The sequence below is a fragment of the Anomaloglossus baeobatrachus genome, chromosome 7 (assembly GCF_048569485.1).
Source record: "Anomaloglossus baeobatrachus isolate aAnoBae1 chromosome 7, aAnoBae1.hap1, whole genome shotgun sequence".
Taxonomy (NCBI): Eukaryota; Metazoa; Chordata; class Amphibia; order Anura; family Aromobatidae; genus Anomaloglossus; species Anomaloglossus baeobatrachus.
In genome coordinates this window covers 57654626-57678788 of record NC_134359.1, presented here as the reverse complement: position 1 = coordinate 57678788, position 24163 = coordinate 57654626, and the positions used below count along the sequence as shown (strand labels likewise).

Genomic DNA, 24163 nt, shown 5'->3' with positions numbered 1-24163 from the left:
TTTTTACTTTCCTTTGGGGCTCTTCCGAGGCAAGTCAGGATTCCTCATTTCATCTTTGAGGTTAGCTAGTTCTCTGGCGGTGATGAGGCATCTAAGAATGCTCCACCGCTACTTCTAGTTGTGTTGTTGTAGTCAGTGGATTGCAACCATCTAAGTTTCCAACTACTCTTTGTGCATTATCATCAGCCTTTTAATGGGATTTCTGTAAGATCTTTTTGCGGTCTCCTGACCATAACAGTCTGGCTATAGAAGGTTATGACATTTGGCTGCACAAACTGCTCCCAGACCTTCTATCATTCCTGCTTGGATTTCACCTTTTTTCCTTTGGGACCCTGGGGTGTTGTTCAGCCTGACAGATGCTGTTCATCAGTACTTTCCTTGTCTATATACACCTTCACTTCCTATTACTCTGTGCTGCTGATATTTGATACATCTTTATCAAATCTTCAGTGCAAGCAGGCGGCTTGCATACATCTGGAGAATCTTGGTGGTTGTTGCAGCTTCTGTCGCTGAGACAACTAGAGATACGTTTTTGTGGGTTTTCCTTGTTTGTTATACCTGTGTGTCCTTTAGTGCCTAGTGGGGTTGACTAAGTGCTCATCCCATCCACTCCTACCTAGGGCCCAAATCAAGATCAGCTCAAGTATCCAGCTCGGCGCATAGATGCGGAACCTTTCTAGGGTGGTGAGGGAACCCAGGGGGCAGCAGTAGGCTAGGTCAAGGATCATCATCTCCCCCTTCTCTAGATACAGGGTTTCCCTTCCCTTTTGCCATTCACTTGGTACTTCCCTGTACGTAGCGTGACACTAATGCCCAGTGCCCACGCTGTGTAGTTTTGACGCGTATTTTCAGAAATCTGCATGTCCATTGTGAAGTCAGCAAAGTCTATGAGAATTCAGAAGTGCTGTGCCCACGCTGCTTATTTTTCCCTTGCATATTTGGTGCAGAAAGAGAGAAATTGCACCATATACGCAAGGGAAAAATACTCAACATGGGCACAGCACTTCTGAATTCTCATAGACTTTGCTGGCTTCACAATGGACATGCAAAATCCACGTCAAAATACGCAGCGTGGGCACAGGGCCTAATATTCAATAAATAAATTGCAGGAAAACAGTGGTCGATTTTGGGGTAGGACTTCATGATGGACGCTATGTGTGGCTCTACCCAAGAAGTACATTTTTACTATATAAATATTTGTTTTGCTCTTAAAGCCAAAATCAAACATGTCCAAAGCTTGCAGTATATGTCTGTTACTAATGACATAACTGTTTGGACACAGATCCGCCAAACAACATTCCAAGCAACTGCATTGCATCAGAATGACCATGTCAGCGAGCTATGACTCGAGCTGCAAAATTTGACCAGAAAACAAATATTGAATCCAGTTGGATAAAAGACATTTAATGGGCTGCGCTGCTGAAATAAAAAGGTTCTTCAATAGTGATGATAATAAGGTTCTTATTATTTGCAAACGTCATACCGGTGTCTTTGTTAGGCCCCTTTTACACGTCAGTGATTCTATTACATATGTTACTGTTTTTATAACTACCAGAATCACGTACATATGCAGACCTATTAAAATCAATGGGTCTGCACACACATCAGTGATTTTTCACTGACGGTATTTCCGTGTGGCGTACACGCGTGTCCGTGTGTTCCGCTCGGAGACAAGTCCATTCTCCGGCAGTACTGATGTCACACAGACCACACAGTGGTGTGATCTGTGTGACATGTGCCAGAAAAAAATACGTGTCTTTGAAATAAAATTATTTTTAAGGGCGCTTTACATGCTACGACATCGCTAGCGATCGCACCCGCCCCCGTCGTTTGTTCATCACAAGCAAATCGCTGCCCGTGGCGAACAATATTGGAGGTATGCGTCACACGTACTTACCTGCCTAACGACGTCGCTGTGGCCGGCGAGCAACCTCTTTTCTAAGGGGGCGGTTCATGCGGCGTCACAGCGACATTACACGGCAGGCGGCCAATAGAAGCGGAGGGGCGGAGAGCAGCCGCATGAACGTCACTCCCACCTCGTTGCCGGAGAACGCAGGAACGTTGTTCATCGTTTCTGGGGTGTCACACGTAGCGATATGTGCTGCCTCAGGAGCGACGAACAACCTGCGTCCCAAACGAGCAACGATATGTGGGAAATTAACGACGTGTCAACGATTTGGTGAGTATTTTTGATCGTTAGCAGTCGCTCGTAAGTGTCACATGCAACGACATCGCTAACGAGGCCGGATGTGCGTCATGAACTCCGTGACCCCAGCGATATCTCGTTAGCGATGTCGTTGCGTGTTAAGCAGCCTTTATACTCACCTGTCTCCAGCGATGCTGTTTTCAGCTGCTGCTCTCTTCTGCTTCTTATCAAGCTAATTAGGCTCATGCATATGCACTGCACCGCAGACCTGGAAGTAGCTGCAGAGGAGAGACAGCTGCAGCCGGAAACATCAGCACCACAGAGAGCAGCGCCGGGGACAGGTGAGTATAGAAGTGCCTGATCTCCGTGTGCTATCACAGATAGCACATGGAGAACACGTGTGCTACGGCACACGGAGGGCCATAAAAGTCTTTAACACGTCAGTGAAAAACGTGTGCGTCTTTGACTGACGTGTGAAAACGTGTGCGTCTTTGACTGACGTGTGAAAGAGGCCTTAAAGGGAACCTGTCATCAGAAATTTAGCTTGAAACCTAAAAGATTCCCCCTCTGCAGCTCCTGGGCTGCATTCTAGCAATGTTCCTGTTGTTTATGTGCCCCCTTTCTGACCAAAATAAAGACTTTATAAAGTGGTACCTTTTTGTATTCAAATCTTGATAATGGTACACGGGGGCGGGCTCTCTGGTGTCCGTTAGTCTGCCTCCTGTCGCTTTAGTCCGTCCCCCATCGCTCCATTCCATACTTCAGGACGCCGCCCACTGTGCCCGAGGTGCCACGCACGCGAGGACTGCTGGTGACGTGTGAGCAGGCACGAGGTTATGGGCGGCGCTGTGATTGCATCGCAAGTGCCCGCCCATCATCTCGTGCCCGCTCATCATCTCGTGGCCATGCTCTTCCCTCTGCCTCCAGTGTTCTGTGCCAGCGCTGGCCAGATGACCCGACGTTGGAACGTTCTGCGCAGAACGCTGGAGGCAGAGGGGAAAGGGTGGGCACGAGATGATGGGCGGGCACTTGCGATGCAATCACAGCGCCGCCCATAGTCTCGTGCCTGTGACACACGTGACCAGCGGTCCTCGCGTGCGTGGCACCTCGGGCGCAGTGGGCGGCGTCCTGAAGTATGGAATAGAGTGATGGGGGACGGCCTAAAGCGACAGGAGGCAGACTAACGGCCACCAGAGAGCCCGCCCCCGTGTACCATTATCAAGATTTGAATACAAAAAGGTACCACTTTATAAAGTCTTTATTTTGGTCAGAAAGGGGGCACATAAACAACAGGAACATTGCTAGAATGCAGCCCAGGAGCGGCAGAGGGGGAATCTTTTAGGTTTCAAGCTAAATTTCTGATGACAGGTTCCCTTTAAGCGGAAAAAATGAACAAAGATGCCAGTATGGTATTGCGAATAAGAGGAACCCAAACCCTTATTATCATCACTACTGTAGATCCGGTATATTTGCAGATCATTAAATATGTTTTCTCCAAATGAATCCAATACTTCAGATGTTTATCCTTCATGCATACATAGGAGATGGTTATGATTAAGGAAGTCTAACCTCTGAAACGCGTCAACCGAGTGTTTATAACTTGCTGCACTATGATTTTTAATTAGTTTTCAATAAAATGGAATTTTAAGAAAAATATTTTCCCTATGAAGACGTTGCTGCTGGATATTTTTTTCTTTTTGCTGTCTCCCTCCATATGGTATCACCCTTTGTGAGCACAGTTTTCCTTTTCTAGATTTCCTCAGGGGAAAAAAAAACCCAAAACAACAAACGTTGGCATTCCTCTATCAGACTCCATGTTTTCAAGGGAAGTAATTAGTGATGAGCGAGCATGCTTGTCACTACTCGGTACTCGCACGAGTATCACTGTACTCGGGCTGCTCGGCGGGGACCGAGTAATCTCGCGATACTCGTGCTTTACTCGTGGTCTTCATTTCTGCATGTTGGCGCTCTTTTGAGAGCCAGCCCTCATGCAGGGATTGGCTGGCAGACCACTGCAATGCCACAGCCCTGTTAGTTGTGGAATTGCAGTGATTGGCCGGCCTGCACAGCGTCACCGAGCCTTTATATAGGCCGGCGCGCTGTGCTCTGCTCACAGCTATTCTGACAGTGAGTGTAGGGAGAGTGTCGCTGATTCAGGGAAAGCTTTGCGGCCCTTTATAGCTTTTTCAGTTGCAGGGCTGCAAACAGTGTGACCAAAAGTCCTTCTCAGGACTATTCTAGTTGTATACAGGCAGGCAGGGTATAGCCAGGTCGGCGTACAGTAGCAGAGTCCTTCTCAGGACTATTGTTGCTATATACAGGCAGGGTATAGCCAGGTCTGAATACAGGCTAGTGACCAAAAGAGTCCTTGTCAGGACTATTGTAGCAGTATACAGGCAGGCAGGCAGGCAGGGTAGTGGTGACCGTATACCAGCCTTCATATCTGGGGCTGGTGTACACAGTGTAAAACAGTCCAGATAGTGTCTGACTTGTCTGTACTGTAATTGTCGCTCCCCAAAAAAACCTGTTAGGTTATTATTGCGTCCGTGCTTGGTTTTTAAAACCGCACGTGTGTGCCTGTTGGTGGCAGCGTACAGGTGCACTGGTGTGCGTTTACCAAACTATTATATAACGCACAAGTGTAGTGTATAATACACGTCAGTCAGCAGTGGCTGATAGTGTCAGAGTTCTTAATTTTTGCTCCTAAAACCTGTGTTAGGTTCTTAGTGCGTCCGTGCTTGCATTTAAAAACCGCACGTGTGTGCCTGTCGGTGGCAGCGTACAGGTGCACTTGTGTGCAATTTCCAGAAACTTTGATATAACGCACAAGTAGTGAATATACACGTCAGCAGTGCACAGCATTGCAAAATGCGCAAGGGCATTGGCAAGGAACAAGGAAGTGGACGTGATGGTGGTGCAGGCAGAGGCCGAGGTCGTGGGCAAGCTCTAATTTCGCCACAACAAAGGGCCACATCTAGTCGCTCGCACGTCCTGTCCCAAATTCTTGGGGACCGCAGCAGTACACCGCTCTTGAACCAAGACCAGTGTCAACAGGTTGTTAGTTGGATAGCGGATAATGCTTCCAGTCAGATTGGCACCACCACAAACACTCTGTCTTCCACACGGTCAAGTGTCAGTAGCCGTGATACTGCACCGCACATTTCTGAACCTGATCCTCCTTCCTACCACCAGGCTGAGTACACGTCCTCCTCGGACATTAATGATCCCACACTTGGACACTCGGAAGAGCTGTTCACGTTTCCATTCACACATTCTGGCCTCTCGCCAGCTCATATTGAAGTGGGTCATGAGGAGATCGTCTGTACAGATGGCCAAATATTTGAGCAGCCACGTTCTCACGAAGTTGGCAACGTGTCTCAACAAGTGGTGGACGATGATGAGACACAATTGTCAGCAAGTCAGGAGGAGGAGCAGGGTGCGGAAGAGGAAGACGACGTGGTGGATGATCCAGTAACTGACCCAACCTGGCAGGAGGATATGCAGAGCGAGGACAGCAGTGCACAGGGGGAGGGAGGCGTAGCATCACAACAGGCAGTAAGAAGCAGGGTGGTGGCCCCAGGCAGAAGTCAGGCAACCGTTCCCCGGAACAACACGACGACACAAGGTGCCTGTACAAATGTTAGGTCTTCACGAGTCTGGCAGTTTTTTAAGTTGGATCCAGATGATTCAAAAAAGGCCATTTGCAACACCTGCCGTGCCAGCATCAGCAGGGGTACCAAAACTAGCAGCCTGACCACCACCAGCATGATCAGGCACATGTCAGCCAAGCACCCGACTTTGTGGGAAGTACAACAGAGTCGAGGAGCAGTGCTTGCTGATGTCACTGCTACGTCTTCGCTGGTTGTGCATGCGAGCCAATCCTCTGTCCATGCTGCCTGCGAACAAGCCTCCTCCACTCCTGCACCTGCAGTTGCCTACGCAGAAAGAACACCATCATCAAGCACGTCCTTGTCCCAGCGCAGCGTTCAGTTATCCATTCAGCAAACCTTTGAACGCAGGCGCAAATACACTGCCAACACCCCACATGCCACAGTTCTAAATGCTAACATTTCGCGACTGCTTGCGCTGGAAATGTTGCCTTTTAGGCTGGTGGAGACAGAAGCATTCCGTGACCTGATGGCGGCAGCTGTCCCACGTTACTCGGTCCCCAGCCGCCACTATTTCTCCCGGTGTGCCGTCCCCGCGTTGCATAACCACGTGTCACAAAACATCACACGTGCCCTGAACAACGCTGTTTCACCCAAGGTCCACCTAACCACAGACACGTGGACAAGTGCTTGTGGGCAAGGCCGCTACATCTCGTTGACGGCACACTGGGTTAATATTGTGGAAGCTGGGACCCAGTCTGAGCGAGGGACGGAACACGTCCTTCCCACACCAAGGTTTGCAGGCCCTACCTCAGTCAGTGTTTCACCCACACTCTACAGCTCCGGAATGTCATGCTCTTCAGCCTCCTCCTCCTCCTGCGCATCCTCATCCACTGTGCCCTCCACACCAGTCACAAGCTGGAAGCACTGCAGCACTGCCTCGGCGAAGCGGCAACAGGCTGTGCTGAAGCTAATCTGCATAGGTGACAAACCCCACAATGCAGAAGAGCTGTGGACAGCTCTGAAACAGCAGGCAGATCACTGGCTCACACCTCTGAACCTAAAGCCAGGAAAGGTCGTTTGTGACAATGGCCGGAACCTGGTGGCGGCTTTGAGGCGAGGCCAGCTGACACATGTTCCATGCGTGGCCCATGTGCTCAACCTCGTGGTTCAGCGGTTTATAAAGTCATACCCAGAGCTGTCTGATCTGCTGGTAAAAGTTCGCCGCCTGTCTGCACATTTTCGAAAGTCACCTACTGCTTCAGCCGGCCTTGCCGGCTTTCAGCGCCGTTTGCATCTTCCGGCTCACAGACTGGTGTGTGATGTCCCCACGCGTTGGAATTCAACTCTGCACATGTTGGTCAGGATATGTGAGCAGAAGAGGGCAGTTGTTGAGTACCTGCATCACCTAAGCCGTCGGGAAATGGGTCAAACTCCACACATAACACCTGAGGAGTGGAGATGGATGTCAGACCTATGTACCATCCTCCAAAACTTTGAGGACTCCACCAAGATGGTGAGTGGTGATGACGCCATTATTAGCGTCACCATACCGCTACTCTGCCTTCTAAAACGGTCCCTGCTGAAAAACAAACATGATGCATTGCAGGCGGAGCGCGATGAGTTGCAGCAAGAAACAGTAGTGGGTGTGGGTGATAACACACAGCCCAGCCTCGTCTCATCACAACGTGCAGTGGAGGACTATGACGAGGAGGAGGATGAAGACATGGAGCAACTCTCCGGCCAAATTGAGGATATGACATGCACACCAGTCATATCCTCGATTCAGCGTGGCTGGCCAGAGGACAGGGTAGATGAGGAGGAGGAGGAGGAGGAGGAGGAGGAGGAGGAGGAGGACAGCATGTTCAGTCATCTTGTTGGTCAGGCTACTGAAGTCCTGGCTGTTAAGAGTCTGGCGCACATGGCTGACTTTATGGTAAGCTGCCTGTCTCGTGACCCTCGCGTTAAGAACATCTTGGCCGACAATCATTACTGGTTGGTAACACTGTTAGACCCACGCTACAAGGAGAACTTTTTGTCTCTTATTCCCGTGGAGGAGAGGTCAACCAAAATGCAGCAGTTTCGGAAGGCCATACTCACGGAAGTAGGCAAAGCATTCCCCTCACAAAACGCTAGCGGCATAGGTCATGAATCAGTGGACAACCGAGGCGTACAGCCGAGAGAGGCACAAGTCCAATCCGCCAGAGGTAGGGGAACAGTCTTTAAGATGTGGGACAGTTTTCTCAGCCCCTCACGTACCACAGCCCCTGAGGTGCGGGGTAGTGCCACAAGAAATCCTAAGTTTGCCCAGATGCTGAAGGAGTACCTTGCAGATCGAACAACTGTACTCCGACATTCCTCTGTGCCTTACAATTATTGGGTATCCAAGCTGGACACGTGGCATGAATTGGCTCTCTACGCCTTGGAAGTCCTGGCCTGCCCTGCTGCTAGCGTTTTGTCAGAGCGTGTTTTTAGTGCCGCAGGTGGAATCATTACAGATAAACGCACCCGCCTGTCAACTGAAAATGCTGACAGGCTGACTCTGATAAAGATGAACAAGGGTTGGATTGGGCCAGACTTCACCACACCACCAGCAAATGAGAGCGGAGTTTAAAGTTTGCCATGTACCTCCACTCACCCATGGGTACACTTCTCGACTTTGGATAATCGCTGGACTGCTCCTCCTTCTCCTCATGCGCCATCATGATGACCGTTACAATAGTTAGGTCTTTGTTTCAGGTATACCCCCAGTGGTAAATTTTTTCGCCCATTCTTTGCAGAATGGACATTACAACGACAGGAGACCCGCTCCTTTGCAATGGGAACAATGTTTTGAGGCCCTCATGCACGTCTCTACCCAGGGACAACGTGGAGCCTCCCAATTTTTGGCTGCCCTGCCTAAGGGCTATACTGAAATACACCCACTTCCTTACAATGGGCACTTCAGGTTTACAGGCCATCATGCACGTCTCTATCCAGGGACAATGTGGAGCCTCCCAATTTTTGGCTGCCCTGGCAAAGGGCTATACTGAAATAGACCCACTTCCTTAAAATGGACACTTAATGTTTTGAGGCCATCATGCACGTCTCTACCCAGGGACAATGTGGAGCCTCCCAATTTTTGGCTGCCCTGGCAAAGGGCTATACTGAAATAGACCCACTTCCTTACAATGGGCACTTCAGGTTTACAGGCCATCATGCACGTCTCTATCCAGGGACAATGTGGAGCCTCCCAATTTTTGGCTGCCCTGGCAAAGGGCTATACTGAAATAGACCCACTTCCTTACAATGGGCACTTCAGGTTTACAGGCCATCATGCACGTCTCTATCCAGGGACAATGTGGAGCCTCCCAATTTTTGGCTGCCCTGGCAAAGGGCTATACTGAAATAGACCCACTTCCTTACAATGGGCACTTCAGGTTTACAGGCCATCATGCACGTCTCTATCCAGGGACAATGTGGAGCCTCCCAATTTTTGGCTGCCCTGGCAAAGGGCTATACTGAAATAGACCCACTTCCTTACAATGGGCACTTCAGGTTTACAGGCCATCATGCACGTCTCTATCCAGGGACAATGTGGAGCCTCCCAATTTTTGGCTGCCCTGGCAAAGGGCTATACTAAAATAGACCCACTTCCTTACAATGGGCACTTCAGGTTTACAGGCCATCATGCACGTCTCTATCCAGGGACATTGGTGAACCTCACAATTTTGGACTGCCCTGGCAAAGGAAAATACTACAAAGACTCACTTCCTCAAAATGGGCACATTAGACTCAAGAGGCCTTCATGTACGTCTCTTCTCAGGGACATCGGAGTGCCACACAATGTTTTCACGTAAAATCTTTCATGTATTAATCTCAAAAAGTAACATACACCAGCTCTATCTCACTATTGGGTATGTGCCCTTAACATTTCTGCCATGAAAAATCATTTTGGGGTCATTTTGGAAGGTTTTCTGGTGAGTCCGTAAAAATGGCGTAAAACGCGGACAAAATTGTTCACAGCTGTGACTTTTGAGTGATAAATGCTTCAAGGGGTCTTCCCCATGCTGTTGCCATGTCATTTGAGCACTCTTCTGAGACTTTTGTGCCATTTTTAGGGTTTCTCCATGCTGCCGGGAGGTCATTTCACAAAAATACTCGGGTCTCCCATAGGATAACATTGGGCTCGTTGCTCGGGCCGAGTACACGAGTATCTTGGGAGGCTCGGCCCGAGCTTCGAGCACCCGAGCTTTTTAGTACTCGCTCATCACTAGAAGTAATCTGATCAGGACCCAGTCATGGCAGTGCATGGAGGTAAGGAGAAGCACATGTTTCGTGCAGGTGAGTCTGCCATATGTAGGAGCCCTTATACTAGGGAAAAAACAGGACATTTGTTAGTGAATGGCCGGATGCTTCCCTGATATCTGCCCCCCGTGACGAATACCTTCCAAACTTGAGGATACCCCTTTAAGGCTGTGTTCACGTCTGTTTATTTAAAACAAACGGAACCAAAATATAGAATTTGGATCTTGTTCTGTTTCAATCGGAAGCAGATGGGCCTCATTGATTTATCATGGTCAGACTGGCTTCCGTTGGGTATGAGTTTTTGTTTTGTTTTACTATGGAAGAAAAAGACCTGCGTGCAAATGGAAACCAGACGGACCCCATATTAATCATCGTTTCCCATCTGATTCCATTTGAAATGAAAGCATTCAAAATTATTTTTGCTGCTTCCATTTTGAGGACATCCTATGTGTATAGACACAATGGGAGCATCATACTGGGTGACAATAATAATGAAACAGGGAGCTCTCAGCGCCCTTTTTAACAATTGTGCTTAAGCATTTGACAGTGCCTGCCTCCGTAGACAGTTTAGACTGAAGCAGCAGGGAAAAGTGTATAGGTTTGTAGCTTTATTTTATTTTTTTAAAATTGTTAGTACTTGAGGGGCTGTGTGGGGTCATCATACTGCGCAAGAAGCCATCATAATGCGCAAGGGACCGCGTTGGGCCATCCTACTGTGTGAGGAGCGATCATCCTGCGAGAGGGGCCTGTGTGGGGCCTTCATTCTGCGAGAGGGTCCATCTTACAGCATAAGGCGCTGCTTAGGGCCGTCACACTGCGCGACGGGCTGCGTGGGGCCGTCACACTGCGCGACGGGCTGCGTGGGGCCGTCACACTGCGCGACGGGCTGCGTGGGGCCGTCACACTGCGCAAGGGACCATCATACTTCATACTGCACGAGGGGCTGTTTGGGGCATCATAATGCACAAGGGACCATCACAACGTGCAAGGAACAGCATGGGGCCCATCATCCTGTTGGGTGAGCTTGTGGGAATATCATAGGTTAATAATAATAATAATCTTTATTTCTATAGCGCCAACATATGCCGCAGCGCTTTACAATTCAGGAGGAACATATACATATATACATAAACATATACAAACAAGTAACAATTATAGAGGATACAATATTTAAAAGGAAAAATGGCAACCCTGCTTGTGAGAGCTTATAATCTACAATTAGATGGGGGGAGGGGCAAGGTACAAGTGTTTATTTAAAATGACAATCCAGCCAGCTCATGGGGGATAGATGATGGCTTCCTGGACCAGTTGGCCAGAGCCTTGAGATGCATTTGGGTGCCATGAAGTTTTCGTGGGGTAATGTTCTGAGAAGTTGTGGAGGGACTATGTGAATTTAGTTTGGCTAGGGAGTGTGATAGGCCGCCCTAAAAAGATGCGTTTTTAGGGAGCGTCTGAAGCTGAGTAAGTTGTGATTTATCCTAACTTCTTGGGGTAGAGCGTTCCAGAGGTTTGGTGCAGCTCGGAAGAAGTCTTGGATTCGGGAGTGGGAGGTTCGAATTAGTGTGGATGTTAGTCAAAAGTAATTTGCAGAGCATAGAGAACGGGTGGGGTGATAGACAGAGAGGAGGGTGGAGATGTAGGGGGTGCCGCACTGTGGAGAGCTTTGTGTGTGAGAACAAGCAGTTTGAATTGGATCCTGTGATATATGGGCAGCCGATGCAATGACTGGCACAGAGCAGAGGCATCCGAGTAGCGGTTGGCCAGGTAGGTGACCCTGGCTACTGCATTAAGGATGGACTGTAGAGGGGAGAGTCTAGTTAGGGGGAGACCAATTAATAGAGAGTTACAGTAGTCAAGGCGAGAGTGGATCAGGGCCACGGTGAGGGTTTTTGTCGTTTCCATTGTGAGAAGGGGCGGATTCTAGAGATGTTCTTGAGGTGCAAGTGGCAGGAGCGGGCAAGAGATTGTATGTGGGAGGTGAAGGAGAGATCAGTGTCAAGTATAACCCCCAGGCAGCGGGCTTGCGGCCTAGGACTTATCGTTGTGCCACACACAGAGAGGGAGATGCCAGGTTTAGGAAGGTTGGGAGATGGAGGGAAAAGCAGAAGTTCAGTTTTGGAAAGGTTAAGTTTCAGATAGAGAGCAGACATGATGTTGCAAACTCATATTACCTATACGTGGCCTCTATTTTCTATAACAGACTCCTGATATGATTCAATCACAACCTATAAGAAGACTCTGGAATCTGGAATTTGTATGTGGGTAACTATGTCCATACATATCATATGATTAACTAGGTGGTATGGACTGACCTTTGATCATTGTGGCTACGAGGTGCATTTCCACTTAATGTAATAGATTCTATGGTAACCTATTCAATAGCAGCCATCAGAAAAATCTTTATATATACCCCAGGCCCTAGGTATTGTAATTTCTATGTTGTCAGAAATACCTATCTATATATGTCCATTTACACATAGGACATTATTGTAGGCTAACTGGTCCAGTAAGTATAGTTATCACCGGATTTGCACTATCCCTTTTAGTGCGGTTATACATCCCTCCCAATATCCCAAATGTCATCCTAAAGTATAATGAATTTTATGTAATTTGCACGAGCACTATTTTGTAATAATAAATTTCTACTTGTTGAATATCAATATTTAGATTCCAGAGTCTTCTTATAGGTTATGATGTTGCAAACTGCAGTCAGGCAGTCACTTGTGTTCTGTAGTACAGCGGGGGTGAGCTCAGGGGATGAGGTGTATAGCTGTGTGTCATCAGCATAAAGATGGTACTGAAAGCCAAATCTGCTGATGGTCTGTCCAATTGGGGCAGTGTAGAGGGAGAAAAGAAGAGGGCCAAGGACTGAACCTTGAGGGACCCCAACAGTGAGAGGGAGAGGAGAAGATGTGGAGCCAGCAAATGATACACTGAATGGAGCGGCCAGAAAGATAGGAAGAGAACCAGGAAAGAACAGTGTCCTTTAGGCCAATAGAATGGAGCATAGAGAGAAGGAGATGGTGGTCAACAGTGTCGAAGGCTGCAATCTCATGTGGCCCCTTTGTAAAATTAGTTGTCCACCCATGTGTACTGTCTCTCCGGTCTCATAAGGATAAAAGTGCTTTATTCTGGCAATCGGTAGAGGTCCCATCAGTTGGATAAAATAGGTGATAATGGTAGTGTAACTTTACCGGACAACCCCTTTAAAGAAGATAAGGCCATTATTCGTTATAAGGTGAAACCTAACTTAAATTTATAATTTTGCAAAAAATAAAATAAAATTGTATTTTAGTGTAAAACACACACACACACACACACACACACACACACATGCAATATTTCAGCAGACACTCCTGTATGATACCAGACAGTGCCGGGCCCCTGGAGGGCAGGTTTCCTGCCAGATGTTGCATGCGGTGAGTGCTTACACAATGTTATTGGTTTACAATTACTGACTTCTTCATTTTCTAGCATTCAGCAGCACGTGCCACTATCATTTTTTGGGGAACTGCAGGTTCCACCCTATTTTGACAATTTGTACCAAGCCGTAATGTACAAAAGCAACAATTTAAATAGAAAAAGTAACACTAAAGTTTTCACATCAAGATCCCTGCCCTAAAACTCATAGAAAGTGTTAAAAACATATAATATCAGATTAGTAACAACCGCTGCAGGACACATACCAATCCCCTCGATGAAGATGAAGCCTGTGATGATTAGGACAGGGTGCCAGTTGAATTCTGCGCTGCCTCCGTCCCAGGCCAGCCCGTCACTGTAGTGTAACACCCAAACCAACACAAAAATAACCAAGGTGAAGCCTAAAACCAGGGATGAAGCAAGGAAAATGAGAAAACTTTTGTAACCTTCCATCTTCTGCAGCTCGTACTCTGCTACTGAACTGACTTGTGGAATGGTCAGAATGAGCCAGAGAAAGGACCCACCCCGAAATGATGGAGGGAAGGAAGGAGGAGAGAGGATGGAGGAGGGGATCACTCCCAGGGAGAGTTTACTCAGTCAGTTTGTGGTGAAATAAGTGATCTCAGATTTTGTTTTGCAGCTTTATTCTGGCTGTAATCCCAAGGCGCAAATGTGATTCAGTAAAAGGGGCAGGAACCTTGTAAGTAACATAAGGCTATGTGTCCACGGTAGAATGTACCTGCGGATTTTTCTGCATGAAAATCCGCGACTTTCGCGGCAAATCCGCACCTTATTTTTGACGCGGATTACCGCGAATTTGCCGCGGATTTTGATGCGGTTTTTTTTTTTCCCCATTCTATACCCAAAATCCGCACCAAAATCCGCAACAATTGACATGCTGCAGATTTTTCCGGATCAAAATCCGCTGCAAATCCGCCGCGGAAAAATCCGCAGCATGGACACAGCATTTCCAAAATGCCATTGAAATGGCTTGGAAGTGCCGCTGCTGCAGATTTTCGGAAGATCCGCGGTAAATCCGCGGCAAATCCGCGGCAAAATCCGCGGTAAATCCGCAGCGTGGGCACATAAAAGAGAAAATAGATCTGGAGTCATTCAATCAGTGTGGAGCTATGGTTATAAAGAGTCTGCCTCCTGCAGGAGAAATAGCAACCACTGTAGAAATTAAGGGGCAAGCCGCTATGAGATCACTTGCCCTTGTCCCTTTAACACTAGAAGTCCCAGGAATTTCAAGCTCCATAGAGTGCCAATGGTAAAAATGTCAAATGACCCCTCTCTGGGACTTCTAGTGTTAAGGCTATGTTCACACAGAGTTTTGGGGGTGTTTTTTGGAGCAGAAACTAAGCAGAGTTTCCTCTCAGCTTGTGCGCAAAAACTTGGTAGCAAACTCTATGTGCACAAACCCTACGGTTATGTGCGCACTAGGCGTTTTTTTTTATGCGTTTTGCGTTTGTGTGTTTTTTAGCGGCCAGAAACGCAGGGTTTTTTTAAACTGTTAGGTGTGCACATACCCTAAAGCTACGGTATGTGCATCCTACAGCTTTAAAGGGAACTTGTCAGGTCAAATATGCACCCTGACCCACGAGCAGTTCTGGGTGCATATTGCTAATCCTTGCCTAACTGTCCCTGTCTACACTAGTATCGATAAAGAGATCTATAGAAAAAGTATTTCTAAAGATCTTTTACCGTATGCTAATGAGGTCAGGGACTAGTCCCCTGGGCGTTAGTTCCCCTGGCTAGTTGCCTCTATTAGCATGCTAGTACACTCCTGTGAGTCCCTGTGGGTGTGCTATCATGCTAATGAATACGCAGCGTCACAGGATGATCTCACTCACCTCTCCGCCACCATCGCATCCGACGGGGAATTTTGGCTCAGTGCACATGACCCTGGTCATGCGCACTATGAAGCCGGGTGTACACATCCTGGCTTCAAACTGAAGTAGTGCGCATGACACAAACTCCGGGGTCACGCGCACTGAGCCGAAATCCCCCATTAAATGCAATGGCGGAGGAGAGGTGAGTGAGATCATCCTGTGATGCTGCGTATTCATTAGCATGTTAGCACAACCACAAGGGCGTACTAACATGCTAATGAGGGGTGACTGACCGGGGGAACTAACGCCCAAGGGACTAGTCCCTGCGCTCATTAGCAAACAATATAAGATCTTTAGAAATACCTTTTCTAAAGATCTCTTTATCTATGCTACTAGATACAGGGACAGTTAGGCAGGGATTAGCAATATACACCTAGAACTGCTCGTGGTCCTGGCTGCATATTGCACCTGATAGGTTCCCTTTAAGTCACCAAGTTTTACAAGGTTTTGCTGTGGTTTTTTTGCAGCAGCTCCACCGCCGGCGTCTTTTTGTTCTGTGCTTCCTGGTATATACAGCAGGTGGCTTCCAAAGTTGTTTGAAGAATTACTTATTTTAACCGCTCCAAGATATCCAAACGGAACTTGTGCACAGCAGTGTCGTTTTCACATTGCTGTGCATTATGTTCATTTTTTAGCAGCGCTTTTTCACGGAGACTCTAGGTGAAATCTGCCTTTATGGGCTCTGTTCCACTTCCGATTAACATAGCCAAGTGCAATCTGATAAAACATTGGACTGCACTCGCACCAGTGCAAAGGCATGAGGCAGTGCCCATCTGTGATCGATTTCTCATGCCATATCGGCATGCAGAATGAATTGCAGCATGCTGAGTATGGCAGGGAGTTTCGGCTCACACCCCCATACAAGTCTATGGGAGCATGTGAAAAATCGCACTGCGCTCTGAGTGCAGTGCGATGTATGTAGAGACAAGCCAGGGAGAAAGTGCTCCCTCCCTCTACTCCGTACCTGTGATCCGATCGCAAGATCAGATCACAGTCACACTCGTAGCAGAGGGTCATTAGCATACTATTTCCGATGCTCTCGCATCAGAAGCTATACGCAAGTGGAACCGAGGCCTAAAAGACATACTGTGCACATACCCTAAAAATGCTTATAGAGAGTCTGTCACCAGATTTTTTTCTCCCCCACCTGAGAGCAGCATAATGTAGAGACAGAGACCCTGATTCCAGCGATTTGTCACTTACTGAGCTGTTTGCTATCATTTTGATAAAATCAATGTTTTCTCTGCTCCAGATCTAGCAGTTATACAGAGATCATGAATATGCTGGACTACTTGCAGCATGACAAGTAGTCCTGTAATGATAATCTGCTGCTGATTAAACTATGGTATTATCAAAACTACACTAAGCAGCCCAGTAAGTGACACATTACTGTAATCAGGGATTCTATCCCTATATTATGCTGATCTCAGATCATGTGGCAAAACCTGGTGACAGATTCCTTTTAATAGACTCTTCCTATTAATTTCTCTTGTATAACCAATTTGCTGTCAGGGCCGCCACTAGGAATTTCAGGGCCCCATACTGGCAAAATTTTCGGGCCCCCTTGGGACTCTGCCCAAGCTCCACCCCAGCTCCACCTCCACCCATCAAACTTCCTACAGTCTCACTGCCACTCTTGGAAAAACATGTCCTTTTCTTTGTATATATGTCCCCATTTAGGTATATATGTCCCATCCTGGGCCCCTCCTGCCATATATATCCCCCTCCTGGGCACATTCTGGTATATATTGTATGTCCTCCTCCTAGTACATATGACCTCTTCCTGGGCCACTCCTGGTATATATGTCCCCATGCTTGTTTATTTGTCCCTTTCCTGGTAAATATGTCCTTCTGGTATATATGACCCCTCCCTGGGCCACTCAATGTGTATATGTCTTCCTCCTGTTATATATGTCACATCCTGGGGGCCTCCTGGTGTGTGTGTGTGTGTGTGTGTGTGTATGTATGTATGTATGTATATGTGTGTATGTATGTATATATTTATATATAAGTATATATATATAATATATATATATATAATTATTATTTATGCCTCACCTGGGCACGTGCGGGTATATATATTCCCAGCCTGGTTTCTGCCCCTCCTGGTGAATATGTCCTCCTCCCGGTATATATGTCCCATCCTAGGGACTTCCTGGTATATATATATATTATATATATATATATATATATATATATATATATATCCCTCCTGGGCACATGCGGATATATATATTCCCAGCCTGGTTTCTGACTCTTCCTGGTGAATATGTTCTCCTCCCGGGATATATGTCCCATCCTGGGAGCCTCCTGGCATATTTGTCTGCTGCAAAAAAATTTTGCTCACCCTCCCCGACTTCCACGTCGCACGGTGTCTTCTCTAAGCAGTGAGCCGTGATGCATTTCAGCACCCTCCCGTGCATCTAGCTCAGGGGTGGGGAACCTTTTTTCTGCCGGGGGCCATTTGGAAATTTCTACCACCCTTCGGGGGCCACAAAAAATGATCAGCTTTAAAATTGCCCTAATATATTTGGTCAATTAATTAATTAACCCTTACTGTGGTGGCTGGGGCTGCTTCTCTTTGGTGCGGCTGCGATGTTCGGTGATATTGATCATGTGGCTTCCCACAACTGCTTTTCCTGGTTTGTCTTGGTCTGGAGCGCAGTCAACAGATTGGTAAATCATATACATCATGTAGGAGACGCTGAAGGCACACACATTACAGGAGGGGCTGGGGGCATATACACACATCACAGCAGGAGGGGCTGGGGGCATACACACATCACAGGAGGGGCTGGGGCTCGGACAGTACTGCTGGGCATGGACAGCACTGGTGGTGGCACGGACAACACTAGAGGGGCACAAACAGGACTGGAGGACATGAACAGGACTGAGGGTGGCACACAGCACTGGGAGGATAGCACACAGCAGAGAGGCAGGAGGCTCACAGCAGAGAGGCAGGAGGCTCACAGCAGAGAGGCAGGAGGCTCACAGCAGCGGAAGGCAGGAGGCTCACAGCAGCGGGAGGCAGGAGGCTCACAGCAGTGGGAGGCAGGAGGCTCACAGCAGTGGGAGGCAGGAGGCTCACAGCAGCGAGAGGCAGGAGGCTCACAGCAGCGGGAGGCAGGAGGCTCACAGCAGCGGGAGGCAGGAGGCTCACAGCAGCGGGAGGCAGGAGGCTCACAGCAGAGAGGCAGAAGGCTCACAGCAGGGAGGCAGGAGGCTCACAGCAGAGAGGCAGGAGGCTCACAGCAGCGGGAGGCAGGAGGCTCACAGCAGCAGAAGGCAGGAGGCTCACAGCAGCGGGAGGCAGGAGGCTCACAGCAGCGGGAGGCAGGAGGCTCACAGCAGCGGGAGGCAGGAGGCTCACAGCAGCGGGAGGCAGGAGGCTCACAGCAGCGGGAGGCAGGAGGCTCACAGCAGCGGGAGGCAGGAGGCTCACAGCAGAGAGGCAGGAGGCTCACAGCAGCGGAAGGCAGGAGGCTCACAGCAGCGGGAGGCAGGAGGCTCACAGCAGCGGGAGGCAGGAGGCTCACAGCAGCGGGAGGCAGGAGGCTCACAGCAGCGGGAGGCAGGAGGCTCACAGCAGAGAGGCAGAAGGCTCACAGCAGAGAGGCAGAAGGCTCACAGCAGAGAGGCAGAAGGCTCACAGCAGGGAGGCAGGAGGCTCACAGCAGGGAGGCAGGAGACCACGGGCGGAGGTTCCCCATCCCTGATCTAGCTGAAGCAAGACAGGGACTGGGGTTGGCGGTCAGACACGGGCAGAGATCAGCAGACCCTGGGCAGAGATCAGTGCCCCCCACAGCAGAGATCAGCATGTCCCCCCCCCAGCAGAGATCAGCGGGCCCGGGCAGAGATCAGCACCTCCCCCCAGCAGAGATCAACGCCCCCCCAGCAGAGATCAGCAGGCCACCCCAGCGGAGATAAGCGGGCCCAAGTAGATCTCAGCGCCCCCTTCCCCAGCAGAGATCAGCGGGTCCCAGAAAGAGATCCCCCCCCCTCCCAGGCAGAGATCGGCGGGCCCCAGGCAGAAATCAGCGAGCGGGCCACCCCAGCACCTCTCACCCCCCCTTTCCCCGCAATCGTTTTCAGCTCACAGCGCTTACCTGGGCCGCTGGCTGCCGCGTCCTCACCACCTCAGCCGCTGTTGCAGGAGTGTAATGAGGTCACAGAGTGATGACCTCACCACCCTGCTGCAAGGCCCAGCGATGACGCGCCGGCGCCCTGCTCCGCTTTAATGACCCTGCCTCTACTACAGCACATGGCTAATTTGCATGCCCTGCCCCTTCACATGCAAAATAGTCATGTCTGGTAGTGAAGCCACACTGCAGACCCCTCTGCTGTGACTGGGGCCCCTGTGAAGAGAAGGGGCCCGTCCTGCCTGGGGCTTAATAAAGATAAGTATTTACTCCAGGCCTGGCCGGGCCCCTTCTCTTCACGGGGCCCGGTACACCAGTCACAGTAGTAATGCCCTGATGGCGGCCCTGTTTGCTGTTATATGATTTTGTTGTTAATTTGTGAGGTTTTTTCCATTTCAGGTTTTGACAAAAGTTTGATCGAAAAATTGCAAGTAAACGTCACTTCTTTGAAACGGATCCTGATCACATCAGCTCTAAACTAGGCACTGCCCAAACAAAAGGCAGCAAAAATAAAAAAGAAAGAAAAACCAAACCTTTTTAGATTATGAGCACTTTACATTTTTTTCATGCAGCTTCTACCTGGAATCCGCCTAAAAAAAAAAAACTCCGGAAAAAAGGAACATTGCAATGTCAAGCTGACTTGCTGTACACGTTTAGTCTTCTGTCACTTCCTTTTACCAGTTCAGGGTTCAGAAACAGTGAAAAAATTAAAAGAAATAAGATTCTCATTCTTTGGGAGGCTTCATAGTTAAAAGGGCAGGAAAATGACACCAGCAACGGAGCTGCTGCATAAAACAACAGCAAAACTGCTAGCGAAGATGTTTCAGAAAAAAGACCACCAACTGCATCTGGAATAGGAACTTTATATGCCCAAGGCCTTTTTTTGAATAAAAAAAAAAAATCGCAAAATCAGCAACAAAATCCGCATCAAAATCCGCAGTTTCAGAAAACTGCGGATTTTGATGCGGATTTGATGCGGATTTGACTCGGATTTTGTTGCTGATTTTGCGTTTTTTTTTTTTTTAATTCAATTGAATAGGCAAAATCCGCACGAAAACCTGCAACAATAATTGACATGCTGCAGATTTTTCCGCATGAAAATCCGCACGATTTCCGCTACGGAAAAATCCGCAGCGTGGGCACAGCATTTCCCAAATGCCATAGAAATGGCTGGGGAGTGGCTGTGCTGCAGATTTCTGGAAAATCCTCGCATTTTCCGCAGCGTGGGCACATAGCCTAAGGGTATGTTTACACTGGGTTTTTTTCCCAATACACCATGAGCAGCTGCTATAACCACACCGTGGCACTTTGATTGACAGCCTTCTCTGCAGCATATGTGTACAGACAATAGGAGACCATTGACTTTAATGCAGACGATAGAGCCACTTTGTGCTTTGTCTGTCCACTGATTCAACTATATACAGTATGCCTGTTAGATGCGGGCACAATAGTGCCATGCTTTTGTTCCCCACCTCTAAAACGTGGACAGATGAAGAGTACAGTGACACTCGTAGCAGAGGGTCATTAGCATACTATTCCGATGCTCTCGCATCAGAAGCTATACGCAAGTGGAACCGAGGCCTAAAAGACATACTGTGCACATACCCTAAAAATGCTTATAGAGAGTCTGTCACCAGATTTTTTTCTCCCCCACCTGAGAGCAGCATAATGTAGAGACAGAGACCCTGATTCCAGCGATTTGTCACTTACTGAGCTGTTTGCTATCATTTTGATAAAATCAATGTTTTCTCTGCTCCAGATCTAGCAGTTATACAGAGATCATGAATATGCTGGACTACTTGCAGCATGACAAGTAGTCCTGTAATGATAATCTGCTGCTGATTAAACTATGGTATTATCAAAACTACACTAAGCAGCCCAGTAAGTGACACATTACTGTAATCAGGGATTCTATCCCTATATTATGCTGATCTCAGATCATGTGGCAAAACCTGGTGACAGATTCCTTTTAATAGACTCTTCCTATTAATTTCTCTTGTATAACCAATTTGCTGTCAGGGCCGCCACTAGGAATTTCAGGGCCCCATACTGGCAAAATTTTCGGGCCCCCTTGGGACTCTGCCCAAGCTCCACCCCAGCTCCACCTCCACCCATCAAACTTCCTACAGTCTCACTGCCACTCTTGGAAAAACATGTCCTTTTCTTTGTATATATGTCCCCATTTAGGTATATATGTCCCATCCTGGGCCCCTCCTGCCATATATATCCCCCTCCTGGGCACATTCTGGTATATATTGTATGTCCTCCTCCTAGTACATATGACCTCTTCCTGGGCCACTCCTGGTATATATGTCCCCATGCTTGTTTATTTGTCCCTTTCCTGGTAAATATGTCCTTCTGGTATATATGACCCCTCCCTGGGCCACTCAATGTGTATATGTCTTCCTCCTGTTATATATGTCACATCCTGGGGGCCTCCTGGTGTGTGTGTGTGTGTGTGTGTGTGTATGTATGTATGTATGTATATGTGTGTATGTATGTATATATTTATATATAAGTATATATATATAATATATATATATATAATTATTATTTATGCCTCACCTGGGCACGTGCGGGTATATATATTCCCAGCCTGGTTTCTGCCCCTCCTGGTGAATATGTCCTCCTCCCGGTATATATGTCCCATCCTAGGGACTTCCTGGTATATATATATATTATATATATATATATATATATATATATATATATATCCCTCCTGGGCACATGCGGATATATATATTCCCAGCCTGGTTTCTGACTCTTCCTGGTGAATATGTTCTCCTCCCGGGATATATGTCCCATCCTGGGAGCCTCCTGGCATATTTGTCTGCTGCAAAAAAATTTTGCTCACCCTCCCCGACTTCCACGTCGCACGGTGTCTTCTCTAAGCAGTGAGCCGTGATGCATTTCAGCACCCTCCCGTGCATCTAGCTCAGGGGTGGGGAACCTTTTTTCTGCCGGGGGCCATTTGGAAATTTCTACCACCCTTCGGGGGCCACAAAAAATGATCAGCTTTAAAATTGCCCTAATATATTTGGTCAATTAATTAATTAACCCTTACTGTGGTGGCTGGGGCTGCTTCTCTTTGGTGCGGCTGCGATGTTCGGTGATATTGATCATGTGGCTTCCCACAACTGCTTTTCCTGGTTTGTCTTGGTCTGGAGCGCAGTCAACAGATTGGTAAATCATATACATCATGTAGGAGACGCTGAAGGCACACACATTACAGGAGGGGCTGGGGGCATATACACACATCACAGCAGGAGGGGCTGGGGGCATACACACATCACAGGAGGGGCTGGGGCTCGGACAGTACTGCTGGGCATGGACAGCACTGGTGGTGGCACGGACAACACTAGAGGGGCACAAACAGGACTGGAGGACATGAACAGGACTGAGGGTGGCACACAGCACTGGGAGGATAGCACACAGCAGAGAGGCAGGAGGCTCACAGCAGAGAGGCAGGAGGCTCACAGCAGAGAGGCAGGAGGCTCACAGCAGCGGAAGGCAGGAGGCTCACAGCAGCGGGAGGCAGGAGGCTCACAGCAGTGGGAGGCAGGAGGCTCACAGCAGTGGGAGGCAGGAGGCTCACAGCAGCGAGAGGCAGGAGGCTCACAGCAGCGGGAGGCAGGAGGCTCACAGCAGCGGGAGGCAGGAGGCTCACAGCAGCGGGAGGCAGGAGGCTCACAGCAGAGAGGCAGAAGGCTCACAGCAGGGAGGCAGGAGGCTCACAGCAGAGAGGCAGGAGGCTCACAGCAGCGGGAGGCAGGAGGCTCACAGCAGCAGAAGGCAGGAGGCTCACAGCAGCGGGAGGCAGGAGGCTCACAGCAGCGGGAGGCAGGAGGCTCACAGCAGCGGGAGGCAGGAGGCTCACAGCAGCGGGAGGCAGGAGGCTCACAGCAGCGGGAGGCAGGAGGCTCACAGCAGCGGGAGGCAGGAGGCTCACAGCAGAGAGGCAGGAGGCTCACAGCAGCGGAAGGCAGGAGGCTCACAGCAGCGGGAGGCAGGAGGCTCACAGCAGCGGGAGGCAGGAGGCTCACAGCAGCGGGAGGCAGGAGGCTCACAGCAGCGGGAGGCAGGAGGCTCACAGCAGAGAGGCAGAAGGCTCACAGCAGAGAGGCAGAAGGCTCACAGCAGAGAGGCAGAAGGCTCACAGCAGGGAGGCAGGAGGCTCACAGCAGGGAGGCAGGAGACCACGGGCGGAGGTTCCCCATCCCTGATCTAGCTGAAGCAAGACAGGGACTGGGGTTGGCGGTCAGACACGGGCAGAGATCAGCAGACCCTGGGCAGAGATCAGTGCCCCCCACAGCAGAGATCAGCATGTCCCCCCCCCAGCAGAGATCAGCGGGCCCGGGCAGAGATCAGCACCTCCCCCCAGCAGAGATCAACGCCCCCCCAGCAGAGATCAGCAGGCCACCCCAGCGGAGATAAGCGGGCCCAAGTAGATCTCAGCGCCCCCTTCCCCAGCAGAGATCAGCGGGTCCCAGAAAGAGATCCCCCCCCCTCCCAGGCAGAGATCGGCGGGCCCCAGGCAGAAATCAGCGAGCGGGCCACCCCAGCACCTCTCACCCCCCCTTTCCCCGCAATCGTTTTCAGCTCACAGCGCTTACCTGGGCCGCTGGCTGCCGCGTCCTCACCACCTCAGCCGCTGTTGCAGGAGTGTAATGA

General features: G+C 49.2%; 1 protein-coding gene across 1 annotated transcript in view; it reads right to left on the bottom strand.

The window, feature by feature from the left end:
• Positions 1-13975, bottom strand: part of CYBRD1 (cytochrome b reductase 1) — a 46141-nt gene extending 32166 nt beyond the window's left edge. Inside the window, exon 1 of the mRNA XM_075318863.1 lies at positions 13728-13975. Within this exon, the coding sequence (XP_075174978.1) occupies positions 13728-13914 (187 nt within the window). The 5' untranslated portion in view covers positions 13915-13975. The remainder of the gene's footprint in view (positions 1-13727) is intronic.
• Between the last annotated feature and the right edge of the window lie 10188 nt (positions 13976-24163).